This window comes from Psammomys obesus, unplaced genomic scaffold (assembly GCF_907164565.1).
Source record: "Psammomys obesus unplaced genomic scaffold, mPsaObe1.curated_primary_1811, whole genome shotgun sequence".
NCBI classification, from domain to species: domain Eukaryota; kingdom Metazoa; phylum Chordata; class Mammalia; order Rodentia; family Muridae; genus Psammomys; species Psammomys obesus.
Genome location: NW_026593982.1, coordinates 857,494 through 872,797, shown reverse-complemented (window position 1 = coordinate 872,797; position 15,304 = coordinate 857,494). Strand labels below are relative to the sequence as shown.

The 15,304-nt window shown below is 46.1% G+C and overlaps 1 protein-coding gene across 1 annotated transcript in view; it reads right to left on the bottom strand.

The window, feature by feature from the left end:
- Window positions 1–8,829, bottom strand: part of Pcyox1 (prenylcysteine oxidase 1) — an 11,773-nt gene extending 2,944 nt beyond the window's left edge. Inside the window, exons 1-5 of the mRNA XM_055617641.1 lie at window positions 8,670–8,829; window positions 7,636–7,842; window positions 5,794–5,968; window positions 2,318–2,529; window positions 1,851–2,003 (exon numbers count right to left, since the gene is read on the bottom strand). Of these exons, the coding sequence (XP_055473616.1) occupies window positions 1,851–2,003; window positions 2,318–2,529; window positions 5,794–5,968; window positions 7,636–7,842; window positions 8,670–8,781 (859 nt within the window). The 5' untranslated portion in view covers window positions 8,782–8,829. The remainder of the gene's footprint in view (window positions 1–1,850; window positions 2,004–2,317; window positions 2,530–5,793; window positions 5,969–7,635; window positions 7,843–8,669) is intronic.
- Window positions 8,830–15,304: the final 6,475 nt, after the last annotated feature.

Here is a 15,304-nt window from a genome sequence, read left to right as displayed (position 1 = left end):
TTATTATTATTATTATTATTATTATTATTATTATTATTATTATTATTATATGTATAGGAATGTTTGCCACACATGTATATCTGTGTACCAAGTACATGCTAGGGCTGTGGAAGCCAGAAGAAGATCCCCTTGAACTGAAGTTACAAGTCACTGGGTGCTGGGAACTGAAGTTAGGTCCTTTGAAAGAGCAACAAGTGCCCTTAGCCACTGAGTCATCTCTCCAGCTTCCCACCTTTAGGGATCAAAGTCAAGTTCCTATTCTTGCATGGCAAGCAGCTTACTGAAAAGGCTCTTAAATATCTTCCCAGCTCTGTATGTATTTTTGACACAACCTCTCATGTAGCTCAGGCAGCCTTCAAACTCCTACGTTGCCAAAGATAATCCGGAACTTCTGATCCTCCTGCCCCCATTTCTAGAGTATTAGGATAAGTTCTGTGCCAACACCTCGTTTCTCTGATGCTAGAGATCAAACCCATGGCTTCATGCACGATAGGCTCTACCAACCAAGATGCACACCCAGCCAACAATTCATGTGTGTGGTGTGCACACAGGTATGTGTACATATCTACTTATGTGTGCATCTGGCCATGCACAAAAAGACTAGAGGGGGCCATGGGCCGTGTCCTGTTCTTTTCTCTTTGCCTCATTCCCTTGAAACATGATCTCTCACTGAACCTGCTAGCAACAAGCCCCAGGATTATTCGTCTATATTCTCCACAGTACTGGGATTACAGGCATACACAAGGGATACCTAATTCTTTGTTTGTTTGGTTGGTTTTGTTTTTTTCGAGGCAGGGTTTCTCTGTTGAGCCTTGGCTGTCCTGGACTCACTTTGTAGACCAGGCTGGCCACCTGTCTAGCTCTTTTTTAAAAAAGAGCTGGCTACTGGGGGTTTGAACTCAGGTCTTCAGGACTGTGCAGCAAGAGCTCTTACCCACAGGGCCATCTCCCCAGGCCAGAAAATCTTTTCTTCTGACATCTCTTACAAAGTTCCAGAAAAGTGGAATTTCACATCACTCATGCAGAAATGTTCCCAACTGTGCTAAAGGGCATGACCACTGCTCACAGGGTATGGGAAAAAACCTCAATCCCAAAGGGAATGTTCCACATTTTGTTCTTACTAAGTAGAAAATTGTCCTCAATGAAATACATTTGGGTAAATACCTTAACTTTTTATAATCATAGAGAAACTATTAGCAGTTACGGAATTATGGGACTTGAGTTCAAATCCCCATCACCCATGCAAAAAGCTAACCTCTCCCCAAACCCCACCAGCATAAAGCTTTATTCCAAACCTAGCACTCAGGAGGCAGAGGAGTTTGAGGCCAACCTGGTCTACATAGTAAGTTCCAGGACAGCCAGAGCTACTTTAGCTAGAAAAGCTCTATCTTTAAAAAATTAAAGTAATTTAAAAAAAAAAAAAAAAAAAGTCAGGCATTGGTGGTATACACCTTTAATCCCAGGAGGATCACTGTGAGTTCCAGGCCAGCTTGGTCTGGTCTACAGAGCGAGTTCCAGGATAGTCAAAGCTATACACAGAGAAATCCTGTCTACAAAAACAAAAACAAAAACAAAAACAAAAACAAAAATGAGGGAGGACTGGAAGATGGCTCACTGGCTCGAAGCACTGAATGTTCTAGCGAGGGCCTAGGTTTGATCCCAGCACTGTGATGGTTCGTAGGCATCTCATGCCCTCTTCAGGCCTCTGAGGACACTACATGCCTACGGTACACAGACATACCATACTATATAACACACCCACATGCTATTTGTGAGTATGTGTGTGTGTGATATTTCTCTGACTATCATTTTTGTAGGCATGACCAGGAACAATTAAAGTTCAGCCTCACCTGTCTGCTTGGTTCTTGTCTTCTCCTCAATGGACACCACGGCTCCGGTTATAAGATTGCTGCTGGAAGCCTGAAGAAGCTCTGAGCACACAACTTTATTACCACCTTCCACTGCCCAAAGGTTGGAATCAGCAGCCGAAATCGACACCGCCCCTGTCAGGAAGGAGCAAAGCCATGCTTTAATTCTGCCTTGCTTAGGTCCAGCCACTTAGATATTCTGCTTCAAATGCCTCCAGACACTGCCAGATGACCCTGAGGGACAAAGGTCTTGTTCAGGCGAGAACCACCGGAACTAACAGAAGCATGAAACCCTCTACCACCAGCAACTCACAGACAGAAATAAACTATGTCAGTAAAAATGCCTGAGCCACTAAGAAACCAGCCTCCTCCATCCAGAGCCTGCTGCCACCCTCGTGGCTAAATCCCTTAGCTACAGCCATCCCCGATTTCCTCCGATCCTGCCTTACCCACAAAGGCGTTGAGGTTAGTGCTCTGGCCAAAATTGACCCTCATGACGGGAGCAATCATCTCGCTGAGGAACGTCTCAGAGAAGCCTGCTTTCTTCAGGTTTTCATGGAGAGTCTGGTTAAGCAGTCTGACGTAGTCCTCCCCTCCGATGGCATACATTAACTTTTCTACACTGCTGAAGGCATAGTCATGGGACTGATAACGATAGATCCTTGGGAAAGAGAAACGCTCATTAAATGTCACATAGGACAGGGCAGAGGAGAGGGGCTACAAACAGCCTCAGGAGAATGAAACTGATGGCAGGCTTTGCAAATTGCAGGGCAGCCTGAGGTATGCAGTGAAACTCTACCTTAAAAAAAAAAAAAAAAGATGGAGCTAGAAATACGACTTAGCAGTTAAGAGCACTTGCTGCTTTTGCAGAGGACTTGAGTTCTTTTTTTTTTTTTAATAATTTATTTTATTTTATGTGCATTAGTGTGAAGGTGTCAGATCCCTTGGAATTGGTGATATAGATAGTTGTGAGCTGCCATGTGGGTGCTGGGAATTGAACCCAGGTCCTTTGGAAGAGCAGACAGTGCTCTTAACCACTGAGCCATCTCTCCAGCCCAGGACTTGAGTTCTTGTTTAGTTTTCATACAGGGTCTCTCTGGATAGCTCCATGTGTCCTAGAGCTAGATCAGTAGCCCTAGCTGGCCTCCAACTCAGAGATCCACCTGCCTCTGCCTCCTAGTGCAGGAATTAAAGGTGTGTGTCACCACTGCCTGATTTACGACTGGGTTCTGTTCTCAGCACCCATATGGCAGCTTACAATCATCTGTCACCTTTTTCCGAGAGACCTGATGCCCTCTTCTGACCTCTTTGACACTAGGCACACACATGAGCATGGGCATAAATACAGAATAAACACACACACATCTATTTTAAATCATGAACTGGCTTCCAGGTTTCCTTTCCCTGAGTTCCTACCCATCAGGTGAGGCACAGCTCAATCTCATCTTTCACAGCCCTTTGCGGTCTCCTCTGCCTTTCACCCCAAGACATCTGTGGCTTTCAATATGGCCAGTGGGACATCTTCAAAGAGATGTGCATGTCTTGGGGGTGCATCTCAGCAGACAGAGCGCTCGCCTAACTCCCACAAAGTCCTGGGTCTCATCCCTACCACAACCAACCATCAGCCTCCATGTTAACCACGACAGAGCGTCTTTCTCCCACCAGTGGGCAAGCTCATGGAGCTTTCTGAAGTCTCTCATCAATCCATTCCCACTGCCATGACCGAAGACAGGGCTTATACCCAGACTAGTAAAATTAATTCCTGATCTACCCACTTCAGTTTTATTTCTTTAAAATATTCGTGACCCCAAGCCCCCCCAAAAAAAAAAAAAAAAAACCTTTGTTTTTTCTACTTATTTATACCAAAAACAGTATATGCTCACTTAAAGTCTAGAATACCTGATATGACATTAAAAGAAAAGGACACAGGAATGATGGGATGGCTCAGCAGGTGAAAAGCATTTTGCCTCACAAGCCTGAGGACTTGAGTTTAATGCCTAAAGCCCAAGGTGGAAAGAGAACAGACTCACAAAAGCTGTCTTTGTCATAACATAAAATTTAAAAAGGAAAAAAGACTTGTTGTCCTGGGGAACTCAGCTGTATCATTAGCACAACAACCTCCCACTTTCCAACTGGGACTTAACTGGGAGCGTTGACACCTCATCTCAAGTAGCTCAGCATGACCTTGAGCCAAGGCTCCCTCCACTCCCAAGCATTGTGGTTACAGGCCTGAGCCAAATCTGACCCCCCAGCCTATTTTTACTTCTAGGCTGTCCAGGTTGACCCTGGCCTCACTGCTGCCCACCTACACTTGGCCTTGGCCTCCAAAGTTTCTAGGACCACAGTCTGTGCTACTAGATCCAGGATGAGAAATAACGTTCATTTTCTTTCCTGTCTTTTTTTAAAGGCACGGTCTCAGTACGCAGCCCAGGCTGGCCTGGAATTCAGTATGCACAACAGAGTAGCCCTGAATTCAGAGAGACCTGCTTGCCTCTGACTTCCAAGTGCTGGGATTAACAGAGTATGTCATCACATCCAGCTTGTTGGGTCATTACTGTTTGTTTGTTTGTTTGTTTGTTTGTTTGTTTGTTTGTTTGTTTGTTTTTAGAGGCAGGGTTTCACTATGTAGCCTTGGCTAGCCTGAAACTTACTATGCAGACAAGGCTGGTCTCAAATTCATAGATAAAAACTTTTGTTCTAATGCAGATAAAGAACAAAAGTGGCAAAAATAAATAAGTGAATAAAAATTAGAAACTACAACAAAACTGCACTTGCTGCTCTTGCGGAGGAGCAGGGTTTATTTCCCAACACCTACGTGGCGGTTCACAGCCATCCGCAACTCCAGTTTCACGGGAGCACACTCCCTCTCTTCCGCTTGGAGGTGTTCCACACATGATGTACTTATATACAGGCAGGCAAAACGCTTATATACATAAAATGAACAAATCTTTTAAAATTATGAAGAAAGAAAAAGAAATTCCCAATGCCTGAACGTCAGTTCTAGGTGATTTGATACACTGTTCTGGCCTCTAGGGGCTGTGACACATACTTTCGCAAATATACACACATACACACACCTTAAAAAAAAGTGTGTAAGAGTTTAAAAAAATCTTACAGAAAGGTTTAGTGAAAAAAAAACAGTTTGAGTGGAGACGGCTCAGTGGGTAAAGGCGTTAGCTATGCAAGCCTAGAGATCCAACTCCAATCCCTGAAGGCTGAAGGAGAAAAGCAATTCCACAAAGTTTTCCTCTGTCCTCCATATGCAGGATGTAAAAGAGAGAGAAGTGATTTACTTCTTTATGACTTAGGTGTGCACACACACAAAGGAGAATGTATGCATATCCACAAAAAGGCGTGCACACCAAAACCCAAAACCAAATTCCTTCACACTGACACTTTCTGGAAGATCTTGTGCTTAGCAACTCTACGTCGGTACAATGAGGGCTGACTCCTGACTGAGCCAGCCTGGGTGGGAACTCCAGCCTCACCACTTTCTAAGTGGGTGGCCTTCCACACTTAACACCTGGACGTCTCCACCTTCCACATCTGCAGAAAGCAGCCAACAGCAGCGGTGCCACAACCAGCTGCCGTAAGAATTCATTCGTCTTTTTTCCAAAGCCAACTTCTAAATTGTGCTTTGCCAATGTTTCTTTAATGTTGCCAGACAGTTAGATTCTGTACAAAAGTCAGCTCCTTAAATGGGATGGTCAGGCATGCCACATCTCAACTCTCAACTTTTGCAAAGTACAATTTAGAATCGAGAACAAATGACACGTTTGACTCCCAAATGGAGCGGTGATCTGCCTGTTTCCTGCAAAACATTTTGCCTAACCAGGTGGGGATTGGGTAGAACCGGACCAGAAAACTAACAGTCTAATGCTCGTCAGACCAGAAGGTCTTGACTTCCACAGAAGCGGAGAGTTACCTCATGAACTTGTCCAGCAAGTCTTCCACCCACATGTGCATTCTCAGGGACTGAAATCCGTAGCGCCACACCAGCTTAATCATGTTGATTATGAACCAGCTGCTCTCCTCAAATACCAGAGACTTTCCATCGTACACGCCCACCAAGCCACCGGAAGCCGGAATACTGGAGAGACCTGCCAAAACAGGGTAAAGGGCTCAGAGTCAGCTCAGTGCTTAAGAGCCCTCACTGCTCTTTTAGAAGACCTGGGTTCAGGTGCTGGCACCCATGCCAGGCAGCTCACAACCTGTCACTCCTTTCCTTTTTTTGAGTCAGGGTTTCTCTGTGTAGCCCTGGCTGTCCTGGACTCACTTTGTAGACCAGGCTGGCCTCAAACTCACACAGATCCTGCTGCCTCTGCCTCCCAGAGTGCTGGGAACCCAGGCGTGCGCCACCTCACCCAGCTCACCGATAACTCTTGCTCCAGGGACCCTGATACCTTCTCCTGGTCTGTGTGGGCACCTGCACTCGCATGCACATACCCCACACAGACACACACACACAGATACAGAACTCAAAACAGAAAAGAAATCTTAAAAATAAAGCAAGACAAACATATACTAGAGGAAAGGTGTGCCAGTGGCTTCTACACTGGCCCAATAAAAAGGGAATTTGGGGACCTGTCAGAGACTTTCCGGACTGAATGACCTATGGGCCATCCCCAGGGTCAGGAGTCACAGTGCAGTTCTATTTTTAGAACATTGTGGACACATACCAATTGCTCAATCCACAAACTGACACACTAGAAGACTGGTTAGAGGTCAGGTACATGTAGCAAATTAAACTCACTAGTTTTAGTGGAGAAGGAAGCACCTGCTTCCTGATTAAAAGGGAAGCTGAGGAGTAAGATGTATCCCATTCCTACTCAAATATTACCTTGCAAAACTGGGAAATTCAGGTAAACGGAAAAAGGCCAAAGTTACACACTCTTCCCTAAGAAAAGGCTTGCAGAGGCCTGCCAGACTGCCTCAGAACATGCCCCAACCCTGCTGACAATGCATGTCATGTGTCTCTGTGAGCACATCCTGCACTCTATTTGAATGACTTCAAGCTCAGTGTCTGAAGCCCAAGGGTCTCATTTTCTCATCTGCAGAATGGGCTAAGGTTTCTGCTACCTTAAAACACTCTGAGCCTTCAGCCCAAACCCCAAGGTTTAAGAAACTGACAAGAGGCCATCGTGGTATTGCATGCCTGTAATCCCAGGACTCAGGGAGACAGCAGCAGGCAGATGTTCAAGGACAGCCTGGTCTACAAAGTGAGTCCAGGACAGCCAAGGCTACACAGAGAAACCCAGTGTCAAAAAGCAAAACAAAAAGAGAGAGAGAGAAAGCTGACAACAGGGGGTCAGCAAGATGGCTTAGCCCCTAGTGGCATTTCCTGCCAGCCTGAAGACCTGAGTTCAGTTCCTGGGACCCACATGGTAGAACTGACTAGATCAGTTGCCCTCAGCCCTCCATACACACACTGTGGCATTCAGATCAACACCCAACAGCCCCACCCCCACAGCCACACAAAATGAAAAGCTAAAATATAACTTTTTTAAATTAAAGGACTGACAACGACAGCCACCCTCACTCCACCCAATGGCTGTAATTCCAGAGACCTGATGACATGCAGATAATTAGAGTCTCATTACACAGAGTGGCTCAAGGCTAAGCTGGTACCAACTGCTAACCCCCATAGCAAAGTTTCACCAACTTCTCTACAGAAGGCAAACAAAGCAGAAATATCTTCTCTGTATTATGGAAACACCTAGGGCCAGTCACCCAGAAATCTGCTTAGCCCTGAGTCCAAACCACATACCCAGCTCTTTGACAAAACGCTTCATGTGCAAATTTAGAGGGTGGATGACAGAGCCCCCTGCCTCGTAGTCATGACCCTGCACCTTCATGGTGGCCAAGCGGCCCCCGACCTCTTCTCTTTCAAACACGTCAATCTTCACATCCTTCCCAAATTTCTTCCGAAGATAATAGGCCGAGGAAGTGCCACCAATTCCGGCGCCAACGATTGCTGTAAGGGGGAAAAGAGGAACCGTCTGTTTCTCCTGGTGGCAGTGTGGCTTTTGTTTTTGAAAGGCCATTAACTAATAATACACTACCCAAGACTATAACCAACAACTTGGGGAAACCTGAGGGCAGGCTTCTCTCTGAAGACACATCCCCTGTACCTAAATAGGGGCTGTAAATGAAGTTATGAACTGACAGTAAGTCAAAAGATGCCCAAAGATCCTCACAGGTCTTTGAGGAGGCACCACGGGATCCATGGACCCTCCTGTGCCCAATCCCGGGGGAAGAACGAAAGGGCCACTCCTGCACGCATTTTAAATAAAGTGGCCGCCATCTTCGCCCAGCTTTGTTCTTTGTCTCCCTGAAGCCCCAACTCCGGGAACGATCCCGAAAGACACAATTTTAGGTGGGAGCAGAACGCCAGATCTACAAAAACCCGAGGCAAGCAAAGCCAGAAGAGACCCGGTCCTCCGGCTAGCTGAGCAGTTGTGGTCTCGCAAGCAGAGCGCAGGTGCGGGGAGGCGGTCCTAGCCTTCCTCGGGGGAGGGGACTGGCAGAAGAGGGGGGCTAGACCAGACAGGTCCCTGTGCGGTATCTGCACGCCTCAATCCGCAGGACAGACAGACTCGGTTCCAGGGACAGCCAGAGGCGGGCTCCCGAGGGCCTCCAAGGCTGGGGCTGCAGGGATTCGGGATCCCGGATTAGCACACGCCTCCAGTGTCACGGCTCCACGCTCGGAGCCCACGGCTCGATCCTCGGGAACTCGATCACCACCTTGCCGCGGGGGGACGGACGTAGGCATCGCCGCGCCTCCGCATCCCCTGCACCTACCGATCTTGTCCGGCGGAGCGCGGGACTCGGCGCTCGCCAAGCTGCCCAGACCACACAGCAGCAGCCCCAGCCCGAGCAGCGGGCCCACCAGCGCCGCGGACTCGCGCCCCATGGCCTCCCGCAGCTGCAGACTGACGGCGGGTCAGCCAGCAGACGCGGAGCTCTATGCGTCTGCGCGCGCTCGCCCCACCCAGACCCCGCCCCAGGGCCCACTACCACGCCCACCCGCCCCACCCAGGTCCTTTGCTCCCCAGGCTCACCCTACCTTGCAGTCCCAACCCTGGGACCCTGTGTCCCCGAAGTCCGCTCTGTCTCTGGCAGCCCACATCCAGGTTCAGGTTAAGGCCCACCTCAGCTCTCCCCCTTCCTTCCTGCCTCTCTGAAGATGCACCCTTCTTCACTAATGCCCTCTGCAGTCCCCCAAATCACGTGCTTGCGGAGAATGCACCCTGCCAATCTCAGTCAAAAGCCAAGCAAACCGGCCGCTAATATTTCTGAAGTGAGCATTTTGTTAGCTGCGTGATAAGAAAAAAGAAGGGAGATGTGGTATTGTGACGTAACGGGAGCAGAGCACCGGACTCGCCCATACAGATAAAATTCAGACACCAAAAGGGGCTTCGCATATAAGGTCTGTTTCCAAGTTGGAGACAATTGAGGAGGCACGAATACTAGAAATGCTGTCCACCTTCCTCCTAAAAACAAAACACAAGGAGGGGGGAGCTGGAGACGCGGCTCACAGTTAAGTGCATTTCTCCCTCTTCCGCCGGACCAGAGTTTGATTTCTAGCACCATGCACATCCTGGAAGCTCATACCAACCTGTAACTCCAGCTCCAGGCAATCTGATACCTTTTTCTGTCCTCTGCCGGTGCCCACAAACGCACACCCTTAAGCACAGCAAAAATTATTATAGGATCTGAGAGGTGACTCCGTAGCTAAGAGCAGGTACTGAGCTCAGTTTCTGAAAGGCTTACAACTGCCTGTAACAGCAGCTCCAGGGAACCTGTCAACCTCTTCTGACCTTCCCAGAACACACACAAAGATAAATAAAAATAAACACATACAGAAAGACCAAGGGGGCCTGGTGTGGTGGTGCAAGCCTGTGGTCCCAGCACTCAGGGAGGCAGAGACAGGCGGGTCGTTGTGAGTTCGAGGCCAGCCTGGTCTACAAAGTGAGTCTGTGACAGCCAAGGCTACAAACAAAGAAACTCTGTCTCAAAAAACCAAAAAAAAAGAAAAGAACAACAACAACAACAAAAAGACCAAGGCATCTCTGCTCTCTTCTTTGTCTACCTGGAGGGATGTGGGTTTATCACCAAAGGCAACTTTAGACATTTTAAGTAAACTTCCTAGGCAGCCATTAGTTTGGCCTGAGCTCCCGAAATGGATGAACAGCATGCCAAATCAGAGAGGAATCACAGCAGAAGTTGCATGGTACCAAGCTTTCTGATTGACCTTGCTAGAAAAGTGAGCCAGTGCTCCAGGCACCAATGCCTCTCCTTGGCAGATGAGATAAAGGTGTCCCCTCTGCTTCAACCCTCCCAAGGACAGTAACTTGGAAACCTGTCTGCTCTTGGTTTTCAGCTTTTGCTTTCCTCTGCCCTTGTCAGTCAAGAGAGCCAGGCTTCTCCACCAGATGTGGGAAGAGCTGTACTTTTTTATAAAACAAGGTACTTCTCAATTCTAACAGCATACAGATGCCAACTGAGACTTGTCAATTTCTTGTACTTTTGTTTTTTTCACAGATCTTGTTTTTAAAACAGAATCTCAAGTAACCCAAGCTGGTCTCAGACTTGCTGTGAAGCTGACCTTAAGCTCTTCATCCTCCTGCCTTGTACTTTCTGTGTGCTGGGACCTGACAAGCTTTCACCAGCTGGAAATTCACAAAACAAACTTGACTCTGGAGCCTTTCTGTGCCATTTATTTGCCTTCTCACAGTTCCCAGCCCTAGAAACTCAAACTCTTCTTCCTCCTCTTATGCCTTATCATTTCTCTAAAATTGGACTATTCTTTGGAGACATCTTGTATTCCAAGACAGCTTCTAGAGAGTTATTTGTTTACCTGGAACACCTTCCAAATTTCTCTTTGTTTTTCTCTTATTTATTGAGACAAGGTCTCACTATATATCCTTGGCTGGGCTTGAACTCAAAGAGATCTGCCTGCCTCTACCTCATGAGTGTTGAGATTGAAGGGATATGCCACCACTTGGGCTATTTTGCTCTTGTTAATGTGGTTTTGTTACATGGGTCTGTCCTAAACAAGAATTAATAAAAATGAAGGAAAAAGTTTTTTTTTCTTTCTCCTAAATTGATGTTATGCTATGAAACACACTCGTACAGTGAAAAGGGCAGGCACTGAGAAGATGGTTCACTCTGTAAAGTGCTAGGCTTGCAAGCATGAAAATGTGCATTCAGATCCCCAGAACCCATGTAAAAATCTGGATTTGGAAGCATGCGACTGTAATCCTAATGCTGGGAGACAGGATGACCCCTAGGGCTTGCTGGCCAGGCTATCTAACCTAATTGGCAAGCTCCCAGGTTAGTTAGAGGCCCTGTCTCAAAAACTCAGGTGAAAGCTGGTCAGTCTTGGCAGTGGTGGTACACCTTTAGTCCCAGTACTCAGGAGACGGAGGCAAGCAGATCTGAGTCTGAACTAACCTGGTCTGCTGGAACACAGTCTAGAAATGGAGTCTTTCGAGGGAAATTCTGAGTGCAGGTGAGAACACTCCCAGAAAACAAGACCTTGTGACCTCGGTTTCTTCAAAGCATGGAATTATTCTTGGAACCTGTTTTCATGCTCCTCCCAGATGAGGCAGATATAAAAGAGTTTACTTCAATTACTAAGTATTGCTTGTTGTTGCTATTCAATTAAACTAGCCTTTATATGCCTCTGTAGAAAAAAAAAAAATTTTTTTTTTTGGCCACATGTGGCTTGTCCTTGTGATTATATACAGCTTGAACTCATGAGAACTTTACTCATGTGACTTTTTTATTAACCCTTATATAAATTCTTTGGTGCTTTGAATAAAATTGGCTATAGGATGAGACTTTAGTCCGCCTCATTTTTTAGCTCCATTCTCCCAGGTTCCATGCCTCTAGATCTGTGACACTGGTCTACAGAGCAAGCTGTTTCAGAACATTTAGAACTATGTAGAGAAACCCTGTCTCAAAAAGGCAAAAATAAATAAATAAATAGAGAGAAAGAAAGAAAGAAAGAAAGAAAGAAAGAAAGAAAAATTAATTTGAGGAAAATACTCAGTGTTGACCTCTGTGAGAAAAGCTATGGGCTCTAACATTATCCCATTTCTGTTGCCTCCCAAAACAAACCCAAATGAAACAGCATGTAGACATAAAGAACAGCAATAATGGAAGGAAACTGAGTTGGATACAAAGAAAGGTTGAGCTTGAGGCTGGCAACATAGCTTAGCCAGGAAAGATGCTTTGTGGCCCAAACCTAGTGACCAGAGTTCTATACCCTGAATCCACACAAAGGTTGGAGAGAAACAACCACAAAGTTGTCCTCTGACTTCCACATGTGTGCTTCAGCCTGCATCAGGACAGGCCTCACTGAGTCTATAGAACTCAGGCAAAAGCTGATACAAAGTGAGGAGCCAAGGCTGTGTAGGTAATAGCGTAAAAGCAAAGAGAATGCTTGGCGCGTTTGAGAGGTGGGTGGATCAGTTCCAGAGAGGGGTGGAGGTGCTTAGGGACCGAAATGCAAGAGCTGCAGGTAGGATCACAGAACTTGGAGAGTACTCCTTCCATATGTCTATACACTGAAAAGGAAACAGAGCTAAGAGCTGTGGCTTTTACTTTGTTTCCCAAAGTGCATTATGCTACGGGAGTTCAGTGCATTAAATTCAACAAGCCGTTGATTAGGCTTGGTCCTATTACTGACCTTGAGCCTAGTGTCTGTCATATTTGGAAACTGACTTCTACTACTGAAGCCATGTGAAATAATCCACAGGAAGTTCAGTGGGAAGCAGCTGAGGTGCTCTGCAAAGTAGGAGCAGAGGCCTCCCATTCTACACCCTCATCCTTCTGGAAGAACAATCTGGATGATACTCAGACTGAAAAACACACCAAGAAAGGGCCAGATGAGCCAGTGGTCCTCTGTAATCACAGCATTTGGAAAGTGGAAGCAGGAAGGCCAAGAGGTCAAGCCAGCTTGTTTTACGTAAAACCCTGTTTTTTGTTTGTTTGTTTTTTTTTTTTTTAAGTAACAACAGAACAAAACACCGTAACAATAAAATAACAACAGAGAAAATGTTACCACAGACATAAAGCATAATTTTTGTCTGTTTAGGGAACAGGGTCTCTCTATGTAACCGAGGCAGGACTGAAACTTAATCCTCCTGTCTCAGCCTAGAGTACAGGGTTCCTAAAATGTAACAGCACTCCCAGCTTATGAAGTGGAAGAGTAGGGTTACAAACCACACATTCCCTCAAAGGAATGTTGTCTGAAAAAGCAGTCTCAGAAAACTCAGGACCACCAAGAATTCTCTGGAGAGATGGTTCAGTGGTTAAGAGCACTTGCTGCGTTTCCAGAGGACAGGGTTTGATTTCCCGAACCCACAGGGTAACTGTCTGTAACTCCAGTTCCAGGGGATCTCTTCTGGCCTTCTCAGAGACCAGGTACTCATAAAATAAAACAGTAAAATAATTAAAATAAAAAAAAAAAAAGAACATACCGAGCCGGGTGTGGTGATGCACAGCTTTGAGCCCAGCACTCAGGAGGCAGAGGCAGGTGAATCTCTGAGCTCGAGGCCAGCCTGGTCTACAGAGTTCTAGGATAGCCAGGGCTATAAAGGGAAACTCTGTTGGGGGAGGGGGCGAAGGAAGAACTTACTGTTGATTTCAACCAATGTCTGCAGTTCAGGATCCCCTCCCAGCCTCTGTAGACAGGGTTACTTCAGGGCAGTTAACCCCCACGAAGAGGCCATTAGCAAACACTCACAGGTTGCACAAGGACTGACTTCCTGCTTTCTATGATTTTTTTTAATACCCTTGCCCTACTGATCCCCTGCTCAGCTCCTTCCCTGTTACCTCATTCTTGCCCTTAAATATTTGGTCACCCCTATACAAATTGAATTTGAGTTGCTGGAATTTTCCCTATTGCAATATCTTATTGATTAAAATCTGTCTCTATTAGTTTGTGTACTGCCAAGTTTGTCTTTGAGAGCACAGCGACCCAAAATTCTGTCTCTGGTCACAGAGAGCCTCCTGCCTCTGCCTCTGGAATGCTGGGATTTAGCACCATACCCAGACAAGAGTAGAATTTTAAAAATGAAAACATTAATAACTAGGCACAAATAAGGATTTTTCTTATAATAGAACAATCAGTAGAATTGTTGTTAATTGTACCAAAAATGCAAAGAGTTCTATCAATTGACAGGAAGTGGTACATTGCTTCATCTCTCAGCTTTTGCAAATTTTTGTCCAAATGTTTGCAACTAAATATCAAGTTGGCTGCTGCCACTTGAGCATCGCGGTGCAGGTGCACAGAGCTCTGTCCTGCAGAAACCAGCCCTGCAGAAAATGCAGCGGTCTGGAAAACGAAAGCCCGCCCTAGATTTTGGAAGGAGGAGTCCTCAGGAACTCGACAAGTACACAGTTCTTGAGCACATGATTGAGCTGTTTCCTTTGTGCCTTTCTCTTAAGATCTTTCTAGAAAGACGTACATGTCATTGAGCTGAGTGTTTGTAGGAGAAGGTCCGTAGTCTAGAGAATAGAACAGAAATAGCAATACCAGGCTATTCAAGCCTGGTGGCTCTCTGTATCTTCAGGTCTGGTTCTGAACCGGGGCCTTGGTGGGAAGTTTTCGCTGTAATGTAGATTGAGCGCCACCTGGAGATTACTTGCTGCTAGAACAACTCCACCTTCGAGGGCCTCTGGCAAGAGGCAGCAACCCTCACAGAGGCCCCCAACACTGGGCATGCCTAAGGATCAAAAGGGATGGCCTGTATGACAGCTGCTATGGAATATTTGGAATAGGATTTTCACAAACAATTTTGAATTTTGTGCACGCCTTTAATCCCAGCACTCAGGAAGATAGAGGCAGATGGATCTCTGTGAGTTCGAGGCCAGCCTGGTTCATCTACCGAGCAAGCTCCAGGCTATCCAAAACTACATGGTGAGACCATGTTTCAAAAGGGGGGCAGAAGGAGGAGGAAGACAGAGAGTGTATGAGTGTGTGTTTGTGTGTGGAAAGAGACACCAATTTTCATTTCTTACATGAGCAAAAACTAATAAAATTAATAATATCTCAGTCTAAGGCAAAACAGAGGGAGCAGAGGAAGGTACTTAGGGCCTGAAGCATTCTCAGTGGGATGTGAATGATGGCTACAACCTTTGCCTTCGTTGTTGTGGATTGGTTGTTTGGGGTTTTGCTTGTCTGTCTGTCTGCTGTCTGTCTATCTATCTATCTATCTATCTATCTATCTATCTATCTATCTACATATTTATTTTGAGGCAGGATATTATTATGCAACCCAGGCTGGCTCTCAAATGAATTCTCCTGCCTCACTCCTTGAAATGCTGGAATTACATGGGTGAGTCCCCACAGACTTAATTTTTGCCTACTATGATTTTTATACATATGTATAATTCAGTAATCCTATGTTTAGGAATCTATCTTA